This window comes from Hyla sarda, chromosome 6 (genome assembly GCF_029499605.1).
Source record: "Hyla sarda isolate aHylSar1 chromosome 6, aHylSar1.hap1, whole genome shotgun sequence".
NCBI classification, from domain to species: Eukaryota; Metazoa; Chordata; class Amphibia; order Anura; family Hylidae; genus Hyla; species Hyla sarda.
In genome coordinates, this window is record NC_079194.1 from 86008071 (window position 1) to 86033351 (window position 25281).

Below are 25281 nucleotides of genomic sequence, written 5' to 3' on the forward strand. Positions count from 1 at the left end.
TATTTGGCATCACTGCTGCCCTCCCCTACACTAAGTTAAAGGGGTACTCCACTGTCCCAGCGTCCAGAACATTTGTTCAGCTCGCACGCAGCATTTTGTTCCGGATGCTGGGCCAGTGGAGTACCCCTTTAAGTATATTTCATTCTGGGTAGAATTACCCCTTTATGGGATGTTCATTATATAACATGTACATAAGACCATAGCACAAAAGTTATTGTACATTGATTTCTACAACTATCTACAGTATGTACAAAAGTTCAAGCCGGAGACACTTGGCCTTTTCTTGAAGTGGAGCTGCTTGTTCTACTAGATACTGTCTCCTCCGAAGACACAGATGGTTCGATGGCCCATGGATTCCTACCACAGCATAGAAAAGGTATCACACATTCCTGGAACTGCAAGGACAATTGATAAAAAGCAGTTAGAATGGATAGGATGCATCATGTCCACACAGAGTTTTAGTTCTCCTGAATGTGTAGTAAATTCTTGCATAATTCTTGATAAGATTTCTAGGGGCGGAGTACCCCTTTCATCTATAAAACGCTGCATAATGGATGTTTTTTTGTATAATTTGTTGTTTAAAGGGGTACTCCGGTGGAAAACTTTTTTTTTTTTTATCAACTGGTGCCAGAAAGTTAAGCAGATTTGTAAATTACTTCTATTAAAAAATCTTAATCCTTCCATTACTTATTAGCTGCTGAATACTACAGAGGAAATTATTTTCTTTTTGGAACACATTGCTTTTTGCTGACATCATGAGCACAGTGCTCTCTGATGACATCTCTGTCCATTTTAGGAACTGTCCAGAGTAGCATATATTTGCTATGAGGATTTTTTCCTACTCTGGACAATTCTTAAAAATGGAAAGAGGTGTCAGCAGAGAGCACTGTGCTCATGATGTCAGCAGAGAGCTCTGTGTTCCAAAAAGAAAATAATTTCCTCTGTAGTATTCAGCAGCTAATAAATACTTGAAGGATTAAGATTTTTTAATAGAAGCAATTTACAAATCTGTTAAACTTTCTGCCACCAGTCGATAAAAAAAAAAAAAGTTTTCCACCGGAGTACCCCTTTAACTTGAAGAAAAAAAAATGTTTTATGGTATAATTTGTTGTTTAACTTGAAAAAGAATTAAAAAAAAATTAATCTATACAAAATGACAAAATGTTGTTGTTATTCTATGGGTAATGCAAGTTTTTATTAAGACAGACATTTAAAGGGGTACTCCAGTGGAAAACCTTTTTTTTTAAATGAACTGGCGCTAGAAAGTTAAACAGATTTGTAAATTACTTCTATTAAAAATGTTTAATCCTTTTTACTTTTTAGCAGCTGTATGCTACAGAGGAAATTCTTTACTTTTTGAATTTCAGTTTTGTGTTGTCCATAGTGCTCTCTGCTGACACCTCTGTCCATGTCAGGAAGTGTCCAGAGCAGCATAGGTTTGCTATGGGGATTTTCTCCTGCTCTGGACAGTTCCTGATACGTGCATCAGGTGTCAGCAGAGAGCACTGTGGACAACACAAAAAAGAAATTAAAAAAATTAAGATTTTCCTCTGTAGCATACAGCTGCTAAAAAGTACAGAAAGGATTGAGATTTTTTTTAATAGAAGTAATAGAAGTAATGTACAAATAAGTGAGTTATCATGTTAGGGTCCCATCTGATATGAGGCCACCTCCATGTGGTGGATGGGGGGACACATTTTGATCAAAAAGTGCGCTAAGAGCCTCCATTTTTTGACCAAGAATGCTGTTGCAACTTTCTTTTTTTGTACATTTTGTATTTGCCACAGCAGCGGGCACCTGTGTATTAGGTTGTTGTGCTGGCTATTTTTCCTTTTGTTTTTACTTTGTAAATTGGGGGGTGTGGCACCCTCTTTAGCCGTGCACCCCACCCCTCTCAGACTGGAGGTGGTTTAGCCAATGGCTGATCCAACATGTCACACAGTCAGAGGCTATATGCACAGCAGAGGTGAGTTATCATGTTAGGGTCCCATCCGATATGAGGCCACCTCCGCGTGGTGGATGGGGGGACACATTTTGATCAAAAAGTGCGCTGAGAGCCTCCATTTTTTGACCAAGAGTGCTGTTGCAACTTTCTTTTTTTGTATAATTTACAAATATGTTTAACTTTCTGGCACCAGTTCATTTAAAAAAAAAAAAAAAAAAGTTTTCCACTGGAGTACCCCTTTAAGTAGAGCTGACAGTTCTTCTGAAAAACCAAAAAGAATATTCAGAGCTACTAAACTTATCCTCTATCCACAGGACCCCCAAAATGAAACACTTATATCCTGAATAGGTGATAAGTTTTGTAAGGCCCCTTTCACACTACAAAATTACTCCGTTTTAAAAATCCGTTGGAAGTTCCGTCTGAAAATCGGCTGTAAAACGACAGTTACAAAATCCTATACGGCCGTTAGAAAATCCCATTATAGTCTATGGGATTTTTCTAATAGCCGCTTAACCCGTTGTTGCCCATTATTAACGGACGTTATTTTGTGACGGAAGATAGTAACGGGAGAAATGGTGCATGTACTAATTCTCCCGTTACTATCGCCCGTCACAAAATAACGTCTGTTATTAATAACGGGCAATAATGGGTTAAAACGGCTATTAGAAAAATCCCCTAGACTATAATGGGATTTTCTAAAGGCCATATAGGATTTTGTAACTGCCGTTTTACAGCTGATTTTCAGACGGAACTTCCAACGGATCTTTGAAACGAAGTAATTTTGTAGTGTGAAAGAAGCCTAACTCACCATGCATAAGGCCTGAACCTTACCTGCACCCTGATCCTCCCAAACTTACTAGGAGGGGTATGAACACATTTGATGAACAAATGTCATTAATATAGATTTGAATGTTGAAAGCTAGGTAACATTAATAATTCACTGAATAGATGGATTTCTTATCATTATGTGCAAAACTTTACTGACAGCTTAAACGTTTGTTTGCTGTGGAGAACACTGCATTTTCTATTTTACACTAATGATGAGCAGCAGGGGCCATATTCGAATTTGTAATATTTCGCGAATATATGGACGAATATTCATCCTATGTTCACATATTCGCAATGTTCCTTCCCTTTTTTTTCGCAATTCGCATAGTGCGCATGCGCGATTATATCTTTCACCTAAAAGAAGGGAGGGATCAGTGTCATCTGGAAGTGCCATTATTCACAAATATTTGCATATTTGCATATACGAAATATTCGCCCTCCACACTGACTCAAACAGTAAATAATATTGGAGCCTTCTTTGGACCACAAGCTGGAAGCAGGGAGGGATGATCACTCTTTTTTTATTTTACACAGTACACATCATTATGATGTGTACTATGAAGAAAAAAAAAAACGACTATTTGTCATTACGAATACATAGCGCTATATTCTATATATTCGTGAAATCTCCGATATTCGTGGTTAAAATTAGCATTTTGAATATTTGCGCTCAACACTATTTTACACCAGTTTTTGCATACTATTAAGCTACACCAAATCCAATATAGAATTTAATATAATACAACAATGGATCCTTATGTGGTGCAGTGGAATCTTTCTATACACTAAACAGACAGAGAATTGGGCAAAGTTGTGCATTCTATTCACCCTGCCTTTGAACTGAACCCTTGGCAATGAATGAATGAACTGATCTTGTTGAGGATTCTTACCTGCTTATTCATAAATATGTATATAATTGGATTATATACAGTGCTGGTTTTGGTCAGGTACATTGGTACAGTGGCTATTACTGGGTCAATGTACATGCCAGGATTTGCCACAACCATCATAGCAAAGGCTGCATATGGGAGCCAGCAGACAAGAAATGCCATAATCATCACTAGGACCATACGGGAGACTTGGGCTTCAGCTTTGCTGGTTGTTCCTCCTTCTGCTACCCCTACTTTGGCCACCTAAAAGTAAATGCAAAAAATTATTTTACTGATAATGAGATTTAAATTACAAACAACTTTGACATTTCCTGTGCTGCAGGGTGTGCCACCAGCGATGATCCTAAATATTTTACCTAAATGGACTCTGACAAGAGATTTTACCCATGAACCTTTTTAATAGCGTTGTCCAGGATCAGAAAGACCAGCATTATTTCCTTTTCTAGAAAAAGCACCTTGCTTGTCTATGGGTTGTGTCTAACATTACAGCTCAGGCCCATTCAAGTGCATTCCATTAGTGAATCCAGAAAACTAAATGCTTTTATTCATTCCAGTTCTCAAGGGCTCCAGTATGAAGATACTCACAGATCATTTAGGTGCCTAAAACCTAAGGTTCTGGAGTAGAGTTGAGCAAACATACAATACATTGGTTCGTAGCGAACCTTGTGGCGCAGCCATTGATTACTTTAGTCTGCATACATTAGTTCAGCTTTCCAAGTGCTCCAGTTGCCTGGAAAAGGTGGATACAGTCCTAGGAGATCTAAGACTGTCATCCTGGACTTTTCCAGGCAACCAGAAAGCTGAACTTATATATGCAGACTAATCAACGGCTGCACCCCGAGGTTCGCTACGAACCAATTTACTGTAAGTTCACTCAACTCTATTTTGGAGACTTTCAAGCAAAATGTTGTCTTAAACGCAGTTTACAGACTGCTGAAAGTTCCATGGAGTGGACTGGGAGAAGAGTTAAAATGTACCAAAAGCTTCCAGTAATTCAACCCCTCTAAAATAAGTCAGAGCTCTGTCTACTAAGTGCTTCCTTTTTCTGCCCCACATATAATATAATGACAGACTAGATGGACTATGTGGTCTTTATCTGCTGTATCTGCACAGTTTTCTGTCAGCAGATAAAGACCACATAGTCCATGATACCTTGGGTTTAGTCCATGATACCTGGAAGTGACATCAGGAGACCACTAGAACTGTCACAGAGTTGTAAGGAGGGGTCATGGACATGTCTGATCAGCCTCCTGGGAACTGGGGATAGCAGTGCTACAAGATATTTTTTCGTTATGCAACCTGCATAGCTGGAAATTTAGGTATGTAGTAAAGAGTACTTGTCGCCAAACTAAACTTTGAATATATTGTTCCTTATGTAATTATAAGGCACTTTGCTATTTACTTGCTGTTCAAATTCTCAACCTTTATATGTTTTTAATGTGATTGGCTCTGTTCTGTTCCCTGCCACAAGTCAAACAGTTAGTTTGGCATCCACCCGGACTTGCAGAAGTCCAAACTCAGGAAGTGAGTGTGGGGCATACGGAGGCACAGCTCTCACAGGCTTCAGTGACGCCGCACCTGCTGGGAAACACCCACTTTCTCCTGCCGGGAGCTCACACAATGTGAGCAAGGGGAAAGGTATGATACACAGCTTTTTAGAACTAGGAAATTTTTTTTATGAGCAGGAGGGGTGTTAAGCATAGTTAGGGAATATAATCTGAGTTAGTTTAGAAAATATGGTTTGATAACAGGTACTCTTTAACTCCTCTCCTCTTCCTCTATATGAAGACTAAACTGCTGCCAGGTTCCCTTTAAACAATGATTACCAACTTGTATGGTCAGTTTGAGCCATTTGTTGTCAATTGTTGCACCATTTATAGTCTTATCTGAAAAGTAACATTTGAGTTCAATGGACCATTCATGGACATTTTTAGTGGTGGGATATACTGTAAGATGAAGAACTGGGTAGTAATATAAAGTCCCCCATTCAAGGTTTGTGTTATGATGACTAAATGTTATAGAGCATGCCAGGAAAATACTCCCCAGATCATGACACTGCCACCATTAGTCTGTTAGACACTAACTGTACACTCATAGGATACACTTCATGCTGTTTAGGCCACATGTGGACTTTGCAATCTGTATGGTTCAGGAGGAAATTGGACTCTTCACTGCAGATGATCTATGTGTTCAAGGTTCATTGATGTCTTTTCTTGGCCTATGTAGGTATTGTTTGCGATAATGTAGGGTCAGCAGGGGCACCTTTGTTGATCTTCAGCTATTGAACCACAGTCAACGCAAGGTACACTGCATGGTTATATCAGAAATTTGTCTAACTGGCCCATTGTTGTCCTGCTGGGTCAGTTGGTCCACTGTGGTATTTTCTCACTAAGATTAAAGGGGTATTCCGGCTTTATACATCTTATCCCCTATCCAAAGGAGGGGGATAAGATGTATGATCACAGGGGTCCCACCGTGTGGGACCCCCGCAATCTCAGTGCAGCCCCCGGCATTCTGTATGGGGTGCTGCCTCTGAGACGGGAACGCAACGTCATGGCCACGCTCCCTAGTGATGGCCATCATGCCCCTCCCATAGATGTGAATGGAGGGGCATGGTGTGACGTTACTAGGGGCCATGGCCGTGACGTCTCGTCCCCATCTGGGTGGCAGTGTCGGGCACAGAATGACGGGACCCCTAGTGGCGGGACCCCTGCGATCATACATGTTATCCCCTATCCTGCTTCGGTCAGATGTCTGTTCATGGCTCATCCAGTCTTGGCACACCCTTGATACCCTGGCTTGGGAGCAAGTGTGGCTGTTTCAGATATACTGGCACCACACCTCCAGGCCCCATTAATCTGCCCATTGTCAAAAATTAAAGTCACCACAATTTACACATAAGTTGCAAATATTTCCTCTTGCTGTGCAAAAGAGAGAGGTCAACACATTATCTGAGAGCCGATTGTGACATGGCCACCATGTGGTATCATGTTCTTTTTCACAAGATGTCTGTCACGATTCGTCTACGGGTTGTGGATCCGCTGTGTCAGCGAGGGATTGGCGTGGACCGTGCTAGTGGACCGGTTCTAAGAGGCTACTGGTTTTCACCAGAGCCCGCCGCAAAGCGGGATGGTCTTGCTGCGGCAGTAGCAACCAGGTCGTATCCACTAGCAACGGCTCAACCTCGCTGACTGCTGAGAAGGCGTGGGACAGAAGGACTAGGCAGAGGCAAGGTCAGACGTAGCAGAAGGTCGGGGCAGGCGGCAAGGTTCGTAGTCAGGATGGATAGCAGAAGTTCAGGTACACAGGCTTTGGACACACTAAACACTTTCACTGGCACAAGGCAACAAGATCCGGCAAGGGAGCGCAAGGGAGGAGATCAGATATAGCCAGGGAGCAGATGGAAGCCAATTAAGCTAATTGGGCCAGGCACCAATCATTGGTGCACTGGCCCTTTAAGTCTCAGAGAGCTGGCGCGCGCGCGCCCTAGAGAGCGGAGCCGCGCGCGCCAGCACAAGACAGCAGGGGACCGGGACGGGTAAGTGACCTGGGATGCGATTCGCGAGCGGGCGCGTCCCGCTGTGCGAATCGCATCCCCGACGGCCATGACAGTGCAGCGCTCCCGGTCAGCGGGACTGACCGGGGCGCTGCAGGGAGAAAGACGCCATGAGCGCTCCGGGGAGGAGCGGGGACCCGGAGCGCTAGGCGTAACAGTACCCCCCCCTTAGGTCTCCCCTTTTTTTTGTCCGGTAACTGCCTCCCCTGGGATGAGGACACCAGGAAAGAATGGAGGGTTTCCTCAACGGCAGGCAGTACAGCAGGAGTTGGAATGGGGAGGGAGGGCAGAGGGTGAAGCTTGGCACGGGGCAGGGTGACACAAGGACGGGAGCCATGAGGAGGCACAGAGGCTTGCCTGACGGGACTGGGAGGGGGGGAGAGGCTCTTCCTATGGCAGGCAGAGTCCCAGTTCTTGATCTCCCCGGTGGTCCAATCAAGGGTGGGGGAATGAAGCCGGAGCCATGGCAGACCGAGGAGGACCTCAGAGGTACAGTTGGGTAGGACGAAGAGCTCAATCACTTCGCGATGGGGTCCGATACACATCAGGAGGGGTTCTGTGCGGTAACGCACAGTGCAATCCAGTCTGGCTCCATTAACCGCGGAAATGTAGAGCGGCTTGACGAGACGGGTCACCGGGATGCGGAATTTATTCACAAAAGACTCCAAAATAAAATTCCGGGAGGCACCAGAGTCCAAGCAGGCCAGGGCCGAGAGGGAGGAGTTGGCTGAAGGAGAAATCCGCACGGGCACCGTGAGACGTGGAGAAGCAGACTTAGAACCAAGAGACGCCACACCCACGTGAGCTGGGTGCGTGCGTGCATTTCCCAGACGTGGAGGACGGATAGGGCAATCCACCAAGAAGTGCTCGGTACTGGCACAGTACAGACAGAGATTTTCTTCCCTACGGCGATTCCTCTCTTCCTGGGTCAGGCGAGACCGATCCACTTGCATGGCCTCCTCGGCGGGAGGCCCAGGCGTAGACTGCAAAGGATGCTGTGGGAGAGGTGCCCAGAGATCTAAGTCTTTTTCCTGGCGGAGCTCTTGGTGTCGCTCAGAAAAACGCATGTCAATGCGGGTAGCCAAATGGATGAGTTCTTGGAGGTTGGCAGGAATCTCTCGTGCGGCCAGCACATCCTTGATGCGACTGGATAGGCCTTTTTTAAAGGTTGCGCAGAGAGCCTCGTTATTCCATGAAAACTCGGAAGCAAGAGTACGAAATTGGATGGCGTACTCGCCCACTGAAGAATTACCCTGGACCAGGTTCAACAGGGCAGTCTCGGCAGAAGAAGCTCGGGCTGGCTCCTCAAAGACACTCCGGAATTCAGCGAAGAAGGCCTGGACTGTGGCTGTGGCAGGATCATTGCGGTCCCAGAGCGGTGTGGCCCAGGACAAGGCCTTTCCTGAAAGAAGGCTTACTACGAACGCCACCTTAGACCGTTCTGTAGGAAACAAGTCCGACAACATCTCCATATGCAGGGAACACTGAGACAAAAATCCACGGCAGAGTTTAGAGTCCCCATCAAATTTGTCCGGCAGGGACAAGCGGAGGCTAGGAGCGGCCACTCGCTGCGGAGGAGGTGCAGGAGCTGGCGGAGGAGATGGTTGCTGCTGTAGCAGAGGCAGAAGTTGCTGTAATGTGGCGGTCAACTGCGACAGCTGCTGTCCTTGTTGGGCAATTTGCTGCGATTGCTGAGCGACCACCGTGGTAAGGTCAGCGAGACTTGGCAGCGGCACCTCAGCGGGATCCATGGCCGGATCTACTGTCACGATTCGGCTACGGGTTGTGGATCCGCTGTGTCAGCGAGGGATTGGCGTGGACCGTGCTAGTGGACCGGTTCTAAGAGGCTACTGGTTTTCACCAGAGCCCGCCGCAAAGCGGGATGGTCTTGCTGCGGCAGTAGCAACCAGGTCGTATCCACTAGCAACGGCTCAACCTCGCTGACTGCTGAGAAGGCGTGGGACAGAAGGACTAGGCAGAGGCAAGGTCAGACGTAGCAGAAGGTCGGGGGCAGGCGGCAAGGTTCGTAGTCAGGATGGATAGCAGAAGTTCAGGTACACAGGCTTTGGACACACTAAACGCTTTCACTGGCACAAGGCAACAAGATCCGGCAAGGGAGTGCAAGGGAGGAGATCAGATATAGCCAGGGAGCAGATGGAAGCCAATTAAGCTAATTGGGCCAGGCACCAATCATTGGTGCACTGGCCCTTTAAGTCTCAGAGAGCTGGCGCGCGCGCGCCCTAGAGAGCGGAGCCGCGCGCGCCAGCACAAGACAGCAGGGGACCGGGACGGGTAAGTGACCTGGGATGCGATTCGCGAGCGGGCGCGTCCCGCTGTGCGAATCGCATCCCCGACGGCCATGACAGTGCAGCGCTCCCGGTCAGCGGGACTGACCGGGGCGCTGCAGGGAGAAAGACGCTGTGAGCGCTCCGGGGAGGAGCGGGGACCCGGAGCGCTAGGCGTAACAATGTCACATGTAGAATCTCTCTTTATAATATCAAAAGAAAGTCATTCCAGATGCCAATAAGTGGACCAAAAGTAAAATTTCCCATATTTTAGGATTACAATTTAAGGAGAAACTATAAATTATCCTTGATATCTGAAATATAGAACATATCCGGCTGCAACAGATATTGAAAAAAACTGAGTGGAAAATTAAACTACAGTGTTTATTTTTTTTTTTTTTTATAAATAAATCTATATTGAATGTATTACTTTCCACACCATTGAACATTTACATATTTTAGTTCCAGCTACAATTAATGGTCTTAGAGTAATTACCTCCCCTCCGCTGTCATTAGTTCACATACAGTTTCCTCTAGTAAAGCCGGATGATTGGATTAGATTAGAAGAATTTTTAGTTCAGAGTTATTTTTATACCTCGGGGAACATTTAAACCATTTTAACAAATGTAACCCTGATAGTGTACCCCTGGCGCCAGCTAAATGCTTCCATAACACAGACTCATATTAAAAGAGCGACCATTCATTTACATTTCTGAAGGGGACATGGATTAATGTTCCTTTTATGGGAAAATGGGATAAATGTTCAGCTATGAGATTCAGAATCATTGCAATATAAAAACATAGGGATGGTGATTAAAATGGCGCATTTGCAATTTAAAGTCATTTATTAACGTAACCATGTTGCTGAAAATAATGAGCAGTAGTCGCTCCTTCATCTTTATTTTGTTTGCATTGCACCCATAGCAGTAATTACAGCCAAAATTACAGAAAACAGAACTTTCCCAAACTTTAATGTGTTTCACAGCTGCAGAAAATCTTAGACGGATGTGATTTTACATCTCTCTATGTAGCGCACAGTGAAAGGTATAAGATGGTAATCCTGTTTATAAAGATCTATTGTTAACAGGGTCGGGTCAAGGGGAAGACAGGGTTGGCACCAGTCTAGGGCCCAGTGCAGGTAGGAGGAAATATGGATGCTTAATATTATTATAGCCTAAGATATATATAAAAAATTTTTTAAAAATATTTCAATATATTTCATAGTCAGTCCAGTATAGACACAGTCATTGAAACCGCCCTAGACACTATGCACATGATAGGGGACAAGTGTCTGATCGCTGGAAATCCGACCAACCCTGCTCTCTTGAAAATGGGACTCTGACTAGAGTGGCAATACATAGACTTGACCGCTGCTGCATTTACTATGGGAGAGTTGAAGATAGTAGAATACAGTGCTTATCGATCTTCATCATTCCGATAGACAATGAGTGGAGAAGAGGTAAAGTCTGCTAACTGCCACTCCATTGGGAGTCTCATTTTCAAAATTCTGGGGCTCCCAGTGATCAGACCTCTTGTGAAAAGACTCTTATCGCCTATCTTGTGGATAAGTGTCTACTGTGGGTCCAAGAATGACCATGTGTCATCTGAAAAAAGCTGAGCAGGGTTGACAGGAGCCAAAGTGGCTTGGTATTGTCCTAGTGGCACTGCCATTTTTGCTCAATTGATTTGCAGGGTCACAGTTTGCATATAAATTGGGCACCCAAATGTCTTGTTCCATTGCTGCATGTTGCAGTAAGAAATTGTAATAACAACAAGAAAAATGCAATGAGAAATGAACCTCACTCTCCTCTCACACACCTGTGTATGGATCAGTGGGCAGCGTTCCTGCCAGTATTCAGCATCCAGTACAAGAAGAAACACCCAGCAACCCGGTGTGCAGTGAATCATCAACTTTTTTATTCTTTCTTAGTGCAGTAAAAATGGCAGAGCACAAAGACGCCAACACGTTTCAGGTTATACACCCTTAATCATGGCATGATTAGGGTTTATAACCTGAAAGAATAAAAAAACAAACAGAATGGGTATCATCATTATAATGTTTAAAATACATGTCATATCTACTGTAACAATAGAACATAGGAAGTCTAAGAAAGGTTGGGTAAGCTCACCACTTCAGAGGAATCTTTGGAATATGCACCAACAAAACACTTGCTTCTTGGGATGGAAGCACGGTAGGTGACTCAGCCATGTCTCAATGTAAATAGTCCAGAAAAAACAGAAAAAATGGCATCCAGCTCTTATAAAAAGTCCAACTTTATTAGAATTTTTTTTAAAACATATAGCGGATCATGTCAAAAACGAAATAAAAACTAAATGCTTAACTGATATATGGGGGCACAAAAGGACTCAATAGCATGTGGAGGCACAAAGGAGGGCCAACTTCTGTATGGCAGCACAGAGGAGGCCTTCTTTTTACTATAGGTGGTCACAGTGGTGGGCCTAAATATTATATGGAGGCACAGAGTGGCCTAACTACTATATAGGGGCCTAACTACAACTTGGGGACACAGAGGGAGTCAGTGTGCAGACTATAGAGTCCTGACCATTACAAGTCTTAAAGATTACTCACACTGGATAAAGAAATAAAATAAAATTGAACGACTCTGATCAGAGAAGACTGTATGACTGTATACTGTCACAGCTGGGCCCAGGTCCAAAATATGCCCCAGACACACCAGACTTTAGTTATTTCCCTGCTCATTAAGGCAGTCCCCAGTGATTTCTCACCCTGCCTGTCTTGATCCACAGATTCAATACCATATGGATATGTCTGAGCGCTGACAAAAAAAAATTACATCTCAGAGTCTCAATGTGGTGGAATGCCCAGGAAAGCCCAAGGGGGCTGCCAGGGGTGGACTGACCCGTCGCCGCCGCCGCTGAGGTCCCAGATCCCCAGCAGACAGCGGTACATTCTCCTGTATGCGCGATACATGCACATACAGGAGAAGGCGTCCCCTCTGTGTAAGCCGCATCTGCAGCTTACACAGAGGAGACGTGACCTCCGCCCCCACGCAGCACGCAGTACAGGCGCTGATGATGTCACTCATCGGCGCCTGTACTGTAGAGGGGAGAAGACACGGCCCTGCAGCTGAGGAGATCACTGCGTGGGATATCAGGTGAGCATCCTTTTTTTTTTTTTTTAACCCTGCCTATACCTATAGGGGGGGGGGTGCTCTGCATATACTTATAGGGAAGGGGGAGGGAGAGAGGGGGGGGCTCTGCATATACTGTACCTATAGGGAAGGAGGGGAGAGGGGGGGGGTGCTCTGCATATACTGTACCTATAGGGAAGGGGGGAGGGAGAGGGGGGGGGTGCTCTGCATATACTGTACCTATAGGGAAGGGGGGGAGGGGGGGTGCTCTGCATATACTGTACCTATAGGAGAGGGGGGGTGCTCTGCATATACTGTACCTATAGGGAAGGGGGGGAGAGGGGGGGTGCTCTGCATATACTGTACCTATAGGGAAGGGGGGGAGAGAGGGGGGGTGCTCTGCATATACCTATGGGAAAGGGAGGGAGAGGGGGGTTTAGCTCGGCATATACCTATGGGGAAGAGGGGGGTTTAGCTCTGCATATACCTATGGGGAAGGGGGGGTGTAGCTCTGCATGTACCTATGGGGAAGAGGGGGGGGGGTAGCTCTGCACATACCTATGGGGAAGAGGGAGGGTGTAACTCTGCCTATACCTATGGGAAAGAGGGGGGGAGTGTAACTCTGCATATACCTATGGGAAAGAGGGGGGTGTAGCTCTGCATATACCTATGGGAAAGAGGGGGGTGCAACTCTGCATATACCTATGGGAAAGAGGGGGGGTGTAGCGTAGCTCTGCATATACCTATGGGAAAGAGGGGGGGATGTAACTCTGAATATACCTATGGGAAAGAGGGGGTTACCTGGCTACCTACCTACCTGCCCTTTTACTGTGCAGGACACCAAGGAGGGCATTATTACAGTTTGTGGGTCTATAGATCGGAAGATTGTGTAGAGGAGGGGAGGGCACTGAAAAATGAGTCTGACATGTTTTTCCTGCAGATGTTAAGAGATCCACATGGCGGTCTTATCCGGACGGAGAAGAAAAGGAAAGAGGACGCCGCTGATCAGAAAAGACGTAATTGTGAGTCCCAAAATGTAACTGTAATCACTTATATGGTATACACATCCTGTGTACAGCTGATATCTACCGCCATATGGTCCTGTATATAATCACTTATATTGTATACAGATCCTGTATAGTATACTGGTCTGTGTATAGTGGTTTTATTCAGTACAGTATGGCGGTATTATCCAATTATTGTGTGGTGGTATATATTTACTCCTTGTATACCAGTATTGTTGGTCATGGAAATTTACCTACGTTAAAGTGTTTCTTACATATATAAATTTTAATTTATTGTGTGTGGGATTTGGGTGAAATAGGAGCGTGGCAGAAGATTGACGAGCTGCAGAGCCTAGCAAGGGCCCTTGCCTTTTTTTTTTGGTCCAGGGGCCCCGAGTGTTGTCAGTCCGCCCCTGGGGGGAAGGAATGGAGGGGGTGTAATTAAGGGGGGAGTGTGTGTGTGTGTGTGTGGGGGGGGGGGGAAGGGGGGGGGTGCCAAACAAAGGGTCCGCCCCAGGTGCCAAAGGCTCTAGGTATGCCCCTGCGTAAGGTATTTGTGGTGGCAGAGGCAATTGTAATGCTTGTATCTAGGTCTGCCCCTATGCAAATCCCTCATTTAGGCCTCAAATGCACATGGTGGTCTCTCACTCCGGAGCCCTGTGGTATTTCAAGGCAACAGTTTTGTGCCACATATGGGGTATTTCTGTACTCGGGAGAAATTGCGTTACCAAATTTTGGAGGGCTTTTTCTCTTTTTACCCCTTATGAAATGGAAAAGTTGGGGTCTACACCAGCATGTTAGTGTAAAAAATATTTTTTTTTACACTAATATGCTGGTGTTGTCCCATACTTTTGATTTTCACAAAAGGTAAAAGGAACAAAAAAAGACCGCCAAAATTTGTAACAAAATTTCTCCTGAGTACAGAAATACCCCATATGTGGACGTAAAGTGCTCTGCGGGCGCACAACAGGGCTCAGGAGTGAGAGCGGACCATGTACATTTGAGGCCTAAATTGGTGATTTGCACAGGGGTGGCTATTAGTTACAGCGGTTCTTACATAAACGCAAAAAAAAGAAAGCACACACATGTGCCCCATTTTGGAAAATGCTCCCCTCAAGGAACATGACAAGGGGTGCAGTGAGCATTTACACCCAACAGGTGTTTGACAAATTTTCGTTAAAGTTGGACATGAAAATGAAAAATTTTATTTTTTTCACTAAAATGTTGGCGTTACCTCAAATTTTTCATTTTCACAAGGGGTAATAGTAAAAAAGCCCACCCGCCAAATTTGTAACCCCATTTCTTTTTAGTACGGGAATACCCCATACTGTAGGTGGATGTAAAGTACTCTGCGGGTGCACAACAGTGCTCAGAAGAGAAGGAGCGCCATTGGGCTTTTAGAGAGAATTTGGCTTGGATTGAAGGCCATATACGATTACAAAGCCACCGTGCTGCCAGAACAGTGGACCCCCCCGACATGTCAACCCATTTTGTAAAGTACACCCCTCACGGAATGTAACAAGGGGTGCTGTGAGCATTTACACCCCACAGGTGTCTGACAGATTTTATGAACAGCCGGGCGGGGACCGGAACGGGGTGACTGCTGATATCTATTAGCAGGCACCCTGTGCAAATGCCCGGTCGGCGATCGCCGCAAATCGCCGATGAATTCACACCGGTGATTTTCTGCCGATTCCGGGTCATACGGGTCTATGGTGACCCGGTGACCCGGAAAATAAGGGGGATCAGGGTTGTCTAAGACACCCACGATCCAGAAGCGACGACCAATAGCAGATCGGGGGCGGGGGGTTAACTTTCGGTTTCCCCGTTCTGCCCACCCACAATAGGCGGGGCAGAATGGGGAAACCGACGAGGATCAGCGCCAAAGTCCACTTTCCCATCGACAGCGGCAGCGGGCGGCGATCGGCAGCGGTGACGGCAGAAGAGAATTCGGCTCCCTGGATCCTACGGAAGCCGGTGAGTTGCCTAACAACTTCTGGAGGGCTACAGTTTGAGACCACTATACAGTGGTCTCTAAACTGTAGCCCTCCAGATGTTGCAAAACTACAACTCCCAGCATGGCCAGACAGCTGTTTGGGCATGCTGGGATTTGTAGTTTTGCAACAGCTGGAGGGCTACAGTTTGGAGATCACTGTGCAGTGGTCTCAAACTGTAGCCCTCCAGATGTTGCAAAACAGCTGTCTCGGCATGCTGGGAGTTGTAGTTGGATCAGTTCATGCTGGGAGTGGTAGTTTTGCAACAGCTGGAGGCACACTTAAGGTGTAAGGTGTTAAGGCTCACTTTACCCCTTGTTACGTGCCATGTGTTTTCCCCCCCCCACTGTTCTGGCACCATGGGGGCTTTCCAAATGCAACGTGCCCCCCTAAAAATCATGAAAGCAAAATTCATTCTCCAAAATCCCACAGTTGCTCTTTCCCTCTTGAGTCATGTTGTGAGCACTTTACATCCACATATGAGGTATTTCCATATTCGGGAGAAATTGGGTTACAAATGGGAGGCTTTTTCTCCTTTTACCCCTTGTAAAAATGAAAAAAAAAAAATGGGGCTACAAAAACATGTTAGTGTAAAAAATTTAGATTTAGATTTTTCTCACTTGCTGCCATTCCTGTGAAACAGGTTAAATAACTTTCTGAATGTCATTTTGAATACTTTGTGGAGTGCAGTTGCTATAATGGGGTAATTTATGGGGGATTTCTTACAGAAAGGCCCCTCAAATCCATCTCAAACTTAACTGGTCCCTGAAATATTCAGATTTAGAATTTTTCGTGAAAATTTGTAAAATTGCTGAAATACTTTGAAGCCCTCTTATGTCTTCAAAAAGTTAAAACATGTCAACTTTATGATGCCAACATAAAGTAGACATATTGTATATGTGAACCAATATATAATTGACATGTCCTTTTCTTCACAAGCAGAGAGTTTCAAAGTTTCATGCACTGAGAGACTGTACATGCTGGGAGTTCTAGTTTTGCCACAGCTGGAGGCACACTGGTTGTGAAACACTGAGTTAAGTAACAAACTCTCAGTGTTTCGCAAACCAATGTGCCCCCACCTGTTGCATAACTACAACTCCCAGCATGTCTGGTCTGTCAGTGCATGCTGGGATTTGTAGTTTTGTAACAGCTGAAGGTTTGCCCCCCCCATGTGAATTTACAGGGTACATTCACACGGGCGGGGGTTTACAGCGAGTTTTCTGCTGCAAGCTTGAGATGCGGCAAATTTTCCGCCACAGCTCAAACTCCCAGTGAGAAACTCACTGCAAACCCCCACCCGTGTGAATGTACACTAAAAACACTACACTACACAAAATAAAAAGTAAAACACTACATACACACATACCCCTACACAGTCCACCCCCCCCCAATAAAAAAAAAAAGTCTCATACTGCACTGTTTCCAAAATGGAGCCTCCAGCTGTTGAAAAACAACAACTCCCAGTATTGCCGGACAGCCACTGACTGTTAAGGCATGCTGGGAGTTTTGCAACAGCTGGAGACACCCTGTTTGGGAAACACTGCTGTAGGGTATTTTTGTGGTGGATGCAAATCCCCAATTAGGCCTCATATGCGCATGGCACTCTCTCGCTTTGGAGCCCTGTCGTATTTGAAGGCAACAGTTTAGGGCCCCATATGGGGTATCTCCGTACTCGGGAGAAATTGTGTTTCTCATTTTTTCTCCTTTTACCCCTTATGAAAAGGTAAAGTTGGGGTCTACACCAGCATGTTATTGTAAAAAAATTAAATTTTTTACACTAACATGCTGGTGTTGCCCCATACTTTTAATTTTCACAAGACCCCCAAAATTTGTAACGCAATTTCTCCTGAGTATGGAAATACCCCATATGTGGGTGTAAAGTGATATGTGGGTGCACAACATGGCACTTTCGTGGGTACCCATGTTGGGGGCCACACCTCCGATGAGGTAGGCCTGGGCATGTCGGTGCACTGTGGATGAATTGGGTGCACTGTCTTTGAGTGCGCCGACTTTGAGTGCGCCGTCTTTGGGAGCGTTGTCTTTGAGGGCGTTGTGTCTTTAAACTGGATAACTGCTGCAGAAAACTGGATAACTGCTGTAGAAGTGTCAGGGTAGTCTTCTCGGACGACGATCTCCTTCACATTTGGAGTGAAGAGTCCAAAGGGGTCTGAGTCCCACTCTTCTGAAGGGAAGTAGGCAAAGGGGATCTGAGTTGGACGGCTGGGCCTGGTAATAGCAGCAGCCCATTCCCCTCTCAGGCTCTTCACAGGAGTGTACTCAACGATTTCCCCAGGTTTTAGAGAGTGCTTTTCAGGAGGCAGATAGTGTCTTTGCACCGCCCTCCGGTTCACAAAGAGGGTGCCTCCGTGGTGACAGTCCATTATAGTGCCGCAGCCCCTGATGCGGTCAAACTTGATGACTGTAGCTCTCCTGCGCTCAAGGGGAGGCTCGCCTTCCTTAGGTTGCTCGAGCCTGCGAATGTAGCAGGACTCTAGCTGTTTGGTATCTTGTTGCTGCCGTTCCCTCTCTTCAAACGATAGCCGCCTCGGCCCGTAGCTCTCTAGCCTCTCCGCCCTCATCTGCTCTAGTAGGGCAGCCACTTCGGCATCTCTTTGGGCTTTTTCTGACCGGGCCGGAGGAATGGGAGGCAGGGATTTCCCAGGCAACGGGAGGATATTGTCCCACATATACTTGATGATGGCTGGCTCATCCCCGAACAACCATCTAGGCAGCGGGGGTGATGGCGGGCGCTCGGCCGACTGAGGGGCTGACTGGTCTTGGGCAGCCGTGGCCTGTGGAGGTGGCGGGACCTTTGCCTCGGGGCTGGCTTTGGGGCTATTAGAAGAGGGAGTGGAGAAATCAGATTCCGCTGGGGTACTCACGTCTGACTCCGTCGGGATTTCTGCCCACGAGCCCCAGGTACGGTGATGGGGCGACAACCTCACAGGTGACGGGTCTCTGGAACTCCCGGGCAGCGTTGCGTCATCCTCCGGCAACGGCACTTGGCAGTAGGCCTTGTCGGCCCCAAGGGACAGTCGCAGCAACTTCTCCTCCAGCTCCCGGAACATCTCTGATGCTGCGGCGGCAATCTTCCGACCCTCGGACTCCATCCTGGAACTCTCGGCACACGCGTCGCTCTTGGTCTCCGCCATCTTTGCTCTCCTCTGTAGTACTTCCTGCAGACTGAAGAGGCCGCTCTGTGTCTTCTCTTTTATGAAGGTCTCCACCAAAATGGCCGCCAGCCGGAAGTGCATCATCGGCTGCGCCTGGGACCGGAAGTTGCACCGCAGCGTATCCTCTTCATCCGCCCCCTTGGCAACAGGGGCTGGACTTCTTCCGTTCCACTTGGCTCTGGACACAACCACACTATTTCTCCGCCCAGGGGCAGGGCGAAGACTTTGGCGGGAGTCCTTGGCGCTCTTTTCCAGAGGCTCTTTAACTCTTTCAAGTATCGGGAAGTTTTTGGCGCGAAGCATCATTTCTGTCTTTCCTTTACACATGGCGGTTCTTTGACTTTAGAGAACACTTCTCGTGACTGATAATGCAATAAACTTCACCTTCCCCACCACTTGTATTTGCGCCTCGGCAGACAATTTGTTTTCTATGACACAGTCCCGTACACAGTTCAGACTTGGGGGAAGGACTTGATTTAGTGGCTGAATAGTTAAGGCGTACACCCGAATCCTGTTCGTGGATGCCAAAAAGGTGTGGTGGCCACGGGTGAGGTCCGCAGCCACCACTACGCTGGGGTTAGCTACTTGGTTCTTGGAGGGGTTATGAACCCAGGGTCGGATGGTACTAACCCTTAACCCCTTAAGGACTCAGCCCATTTTGGCCTTAAGGACTCAGACAATTTAATTTTTACGTTTTCATTTTTTCCTCCTCGCCTTCTAAAAATCATAACTCTTTTATATTTTCATCCACAGACTAGTATGAGGGCTTGTTTTTTGCGTGACCAGTTGTCCTTTGTAATGAAATAATTCATTATATCATAAAATGTATGGCACAACCAAAAAACACTATTTTTGTGGGGAAATTAAAACGAAAAACGCAATTTTGCTAATTTTGGAAGGTTTCGTTTTCACGCCGTACAATTTATGGTAAAAATGACGTGTGTTCTTTATTCTGAGGGTCAATACGATTAAAATGATGCCCATTATTACATACTTTTCTATTATTGTTGCGCTTAAAAAAAATCACAAACTTTTTAACCAAATTAGTACGTTTATAATCCCTTTATTTTAATGACCTCTAACTTTTTTATTTTTCCGTATAAGCAGCGGTATGGGGGCTCATTTTTTGCGCCATGATCTGTACTTTTTTTTTATACCACATTTGCATATAAAAAACTTTTAATACATTTTTAATTATTTTTTTTTACTAAAATGTATTAAAGTAGGAATTTTGGACCTTTTTTTTTCCGTTCACGCCGTTCACCGTACGGGATCATTAACATTTTATTTTAATAGTTCGGACATTTACGCACGGGGCGATACCAAATATGTCTATAAAAAAATTTTTTTACGCTTTTTGGGGGTAAAATAGGAAAAAACGGACGTTTTACTTTTTTATTGGAGGAGGGGATTTTTCACTTTTTTTTTACTTTTACATTTTTTTACATTTTTTTTTACACTTGAATAGTCCCCATAGGGGACTATTCATAGCAATACCATGATTACTAATACTGATCTGTTCTATGTATAGGACATAGAACAGATCAGTGTTATCGGCTATCTTCTGCTCTGGTCTGCTCGATCACAGACCAGAGCAGGAGATGCCGGGAGCCGGACGGAGGAAGGCGAGGGGACCTCCGTGCGGCGTTCTGAATGATCGGATCCCCGCAGCAGCGCTGCGGGCGATCCGATCATTCATTCAAATCACGCACTGCCGCAGATGCCGGGATCTGTATTGATCCCGGCACCTGAGGGGTTAATGGCGGACGCCCGCGAGATCGCGGGCATCGGCCATTGCTGGCGGGTTCCTGGCTGCATATATGCTTGGCTCTTACGGCCAGACTAGGAGTTTTAGGTCTGCGCTATATTAGGCTTGAGATTAAAGTCACTTACTGAAGTGTCGGTAGATTTGTGGCTTTTCGCCGGAAGATAATGAATTGTCCTTTAGGAATTCTCTGATCAAGGCTGAAGTAAAGGCTTGCTATTAGTTGGGGTTACTTCATGCTTTTCTTACATCCTCTCATCTTTGCTCTCACTCCTCTGCGGATTCTCTCTGCTACTCCGGAACTTCACCTCCTCTGAACTTGCTCGGACCTCCACTCTGTACTCTGAACTCAACTCCTTTGCTCCTCTACTCTCCTACTCCCCTTCACACAGGAAATGCCACCCCTTATAAGGGCAGGCTAAACTAAAGCCCATTGGCCAGGCAGCTGTGGATCATAGAGTTGTCTGCATCCCCTTTAGGATTTACAATAAAGTTACATACAAATAATAACATAATATAACAAATAATAACATAATATTACACAAAAGTTTAGTCTAGCCCTCAGTCCTCCACTCTCACATACCCTGACTAAGCATGAGGTTGCTAGGTAACATACTTAAAGCTACAGACACCTAATAACGGCTTGCTAAGTTATAGCAGTGCAAATACACATTAGAAATGGTTGAGTCCCTGCAGGGGAGCCCCCAGGACACTGGAGGTCTCAATCTGACAGGGCCTAAAATACCTTGACACAATGTACCTGTACTGGGACACCACACATCCGACTAACGAAAAGTCGTCAAACACCTGTTGGGTGTTAAGGCTCACTGTACCCCTTGTTACGTTCCTTGAGGGGTGTAGTTTCCAAAATAGTATGCCATGTGTTTTTTTTTTTTTTTTGCTGTTCTGGCACCATAGGGGCTTCCTAAATGTGACATGCCCCCCCAAAAACATTTCAGAAAAATTCACTCTCCAAAATCCCATTGTCGCTCTTTCCCTTCTGAGCCTTGTAGTGCACCCGCCGAACACTTGACATACACATATGAGGTATTTCCTTACTCAAGAGAAATTGGGTAACAAATACTGGGGGGCTTTTTCTCCTCTTACCCATTGTAAAATTTCAAAAACTGGGTCTACAATAGCATGCGAGTGTAAAAAAATGAAGATTTTGAATTTTCTCCTTCACCTTGCTGTTATACCTGTGAAACACCTAAAGGGTTAACACACTTTCTGAATGTCATTTTGAATACTTTGGGGGGTGCAGTTTTTATAATGGGGCCATTTATGGGGTAATTCTAATATGAAGACCCCTCAAATCCACTTCAAATCTGAACTGGTCCCTGAAAAATTCAGAGTTTGAAAATTTTGTGAAAAATTGGAAAATTGCTGCTGAACTTTGAAGCCCTCTGATCTCTTCCAAAAGTAAAAACATGTCAACTTTATGATGCAAACATAAAGTAGACATATTGGGGGAGATTTATCAAAGGGTTTAGACTGGTTTTTCTTGTCTAAATTTGTTGCACAGAGAGTCGCAGTCTAAATATGTGCGACTTTTCTGCGACTTTTGCTCTAGAGGATTTTTAGAACATGATGCATTCAAGTCTATTTTAGACTGAAATGCATTGAAAAATGCATTGGTGCTGAATTTATCAAAAGCGACTTTTCTTCGACAAGTCGCATAGGCTGAAAGTACGACGAAATGTCAGACCATGTTGGAGCAGGTTTAAATATAGATTAAAGCATAGATCATGCAGTCTGTGCACAGAATTTATCAAGAGCCGTGCGCCATTTGATAAATTAGGTGCACAATAGACCAGACTAACCCTCTGTAGTTTGGTCTATATTGATGCGGGACATAGACAACTTTGATAAATATCCCCCATTGTATATGCAAATCAAGATATCATTTATTTGGTATGTCTGTTTTCCTTACAAGCAGAGAGTTTCAAAGTAAAAAAAATGCTAAATCTTTTTCATCAAATTTTGGGATTTTTCACCAAGAAAGGATGCAAGTAACGACGAAAATTTACCACTATGTTAAAGTAGAATATATCACGAAAAAACTATCTCGGAATCAGAATGAAAAGTAAAAGCATTTCAGAGTTATTAATGCTTAAAGTGACAGTGGTCAGATTTGCAAAAAACTCTCTGGTCCTTAAAGGGGTAGTCCAGTGGTGAAAAACTTATCCCCTATCCTAAGGATAGGGGATAAGTTTGAGATCGCGGGGGGTCCGACCGCTGGGGCCCCCTGCGATCTCTCTGTACGGAGCCCCGGCTCTCCAGTGAGATAGTGGGTGTCGACCCCCGCACGAGGTGGCGGCCGACACGCCCCCTCAATACATCTCAATGGCAGAGCCGGAGATTGCCGAAGGCAGCGCTTCGGCTCTGCCATAGAGTTGTATTGAGGGGGCGTGTCGGCCGCCGCCTCGTGCGGAGGTCGACACGCCCCCTTCCCGCGGGCTGTCGGGGCTCCGTACAGGAGATCGCAGGGGGCCCCAGCGGTCGGACCCCCGCGATCTGCAACTTATCCCCTATCCTTAGGATAGGGGATAAGTTGCTCACCACTGAGTCACCACTGGACTACTCCTTTAAGGTGAAAATGGGCTTGGTCCTTAACCCCTTAAGGACAGACCCATTTTTTACCTCAATGACCAGGCTTTTTTTTATTTTTTTTATTTGACATGTATCTCTTTAAATGGTAATAACTTTAGAACACTTTTTCTGAGCAGAGCGATTCTGAGATTGTTTTTTCGTCACAGTACAGGGTTAATATACAGAGTGATGTCACAGTACACAGTAAAGGGATAATAAACATTGATATCACAGTACAGGGATAATACACAGAGATGTCACATTGCAGGGATAATACACCGTGATGTCACAGTACAGGGATAATAAACAGTGATGTCACAGTACAGGGTTAATATACAGAGTGATGTCACAGTACACAGTAAAGGGATAATAAACATTTATATCACAGTACAGGGATAATACACAGAGATGTCACATTACAGGGATAATACACCGTGATGTCACAGTACAGGGATAATAAATGGTGATGTCACAGTACAGGGTTAATATACAGAGTGATGTCACAGTACAGGGATAATACACACAGTGATGTCACAGTACAGGGATAATAAACATTATCACAGTACAGGGATAATACACAGTGATGTCGCAGTACAAGGATAATATACCTTGATGTCACAGTACAGGGATACTACACCTTGATGTCACAGTACAGGAATAATATACACAGTGATGTCACAGTACAGGGATAATACACCTTGATGTCACAGTACATTGATAAAAAACGGTGATGTCACACTACAGGGTTAATATACAGAGTGATGTTACAGTACAGGGATAATATATACAGTGATGTCACATTACAGGGATAATACACAGTGATGTCACATTACAGGGATGATATACAGAGTGATGTCACAGTACAGGGATAATAAACCATGATGTCACAGTACAGGGATAATATACACAGCGATGTCACAGTAAAGGGATTATACAACGTGATGTCACAGTACAGGGATAATAAACAGTGATGTCACAGTACAGGGTTAATATACAGAGTGATGTCCCAGTACAGGGATAATACACAGTGATGTCACAGTACAGGCATAAAACACACAGTGATGTCACAGTACAGGGATAATAAACTGTGATGTCACAGTACAGGGTTAATATACAGAGTAATGTCACAGTACAGGGTTAATATACAGATTGTTGTCACAGTACAGGGATAATAAACGTTGATGTCACAGTACAGGAAAAATACACTGTGATGTCACAGTACAGGGATAATATACACAGTGATGTCACAGTACAGGCATAATTCACAGTGACTTCACTGAACAGGGTTAATATACAGAGTGATGTGACAGAACAGGGATAATACACACAGTGATGTCACAGTACAGGGATAATAAATGGTGATTTCAAAGTACAAGGTTAATAAACAGAGTGATGTCACAGTACAGGGATTATAAACGTTGATGTCACAGTACAGGGATAATACAAACAGTGATGTCACAGTACAGGGATAATATACACAGTGATGTCACAGTGCAGGGATAATAAACGGTGATGTCACAGTACAGGGATAATACACGGTGATGTCACAGTACAGGGTTAATATACAGAGTGATGTCACAGTACAGGGATAATACACACAGTGATGTCACAGTACTGGGATAATACACCTTGATGTCACAGTACAGGGATAATAAACAGTGATGTCACAGTACAGGGTTAATATACAGAGTGATGTCACAGTACAGGGATAATACACAGTGATGTCATAGTACGGGGATAATATACAGCGGTGTCACAGTACAGGGATAATATACACAGTGATGTCACAGTATAGGTTTAATATTCAGTGATACTGCGATACAGGGTTAATAAACAGTGATGTCACAGTACAAGGTTAATATACACATTGATGTCACAGTATAGGGTTAATAGACACAGTGATGCCACAGGACTGGGTTAACCCCTTAACGACACAGGATGTAAATGTATGTCCTGGTGCAGTGGTACTTAAAGAAAAACTGTCACATGTTTTCTCCCACACTATCCACAGGTACTGATGGATAGTGTGGGAGACGCTGATTCCTATGAGCCCTACCTTGCCCGGATTCGCCCGGCCGTTCCCCGAAATTGTAGTTTTATTATATGTGGAAATCTGTCTGTAACTGGCACGGGCGG

General features: G+C 45.1%; 1 protein-coding gene across 1 annotated transcript in view; it reads right to left on the bottom strand.

The window, feature by feature from the left end:
* Nucleotides 1-248: 248 nt before the first annotated feature.
* The window catches only part of LOC130277569 (parapinopsin-like), a 46872-nt gene continuing 21839 nt past the window's right edge, over nucleotides 249-25281 (bottom strand). Inside the window, exons 3-4 of the mRNA XM_056528272.1 lie at nucleotides 3664-3906; nucleotides 249-395 (exon numbers count right to left, since the gene is read on the bottom strand). Of these exons, the coding sequence (XP_056384247.1) occupies nucleotides 258-395; nucleotides 3664-3906 (381 nt within the window). The 3' untranslated portion in view covers nucleotides 249-257. The remainder of the gene's footprint in view (nucleotides 396-3663; nucleotides 3907-25281) is intronic.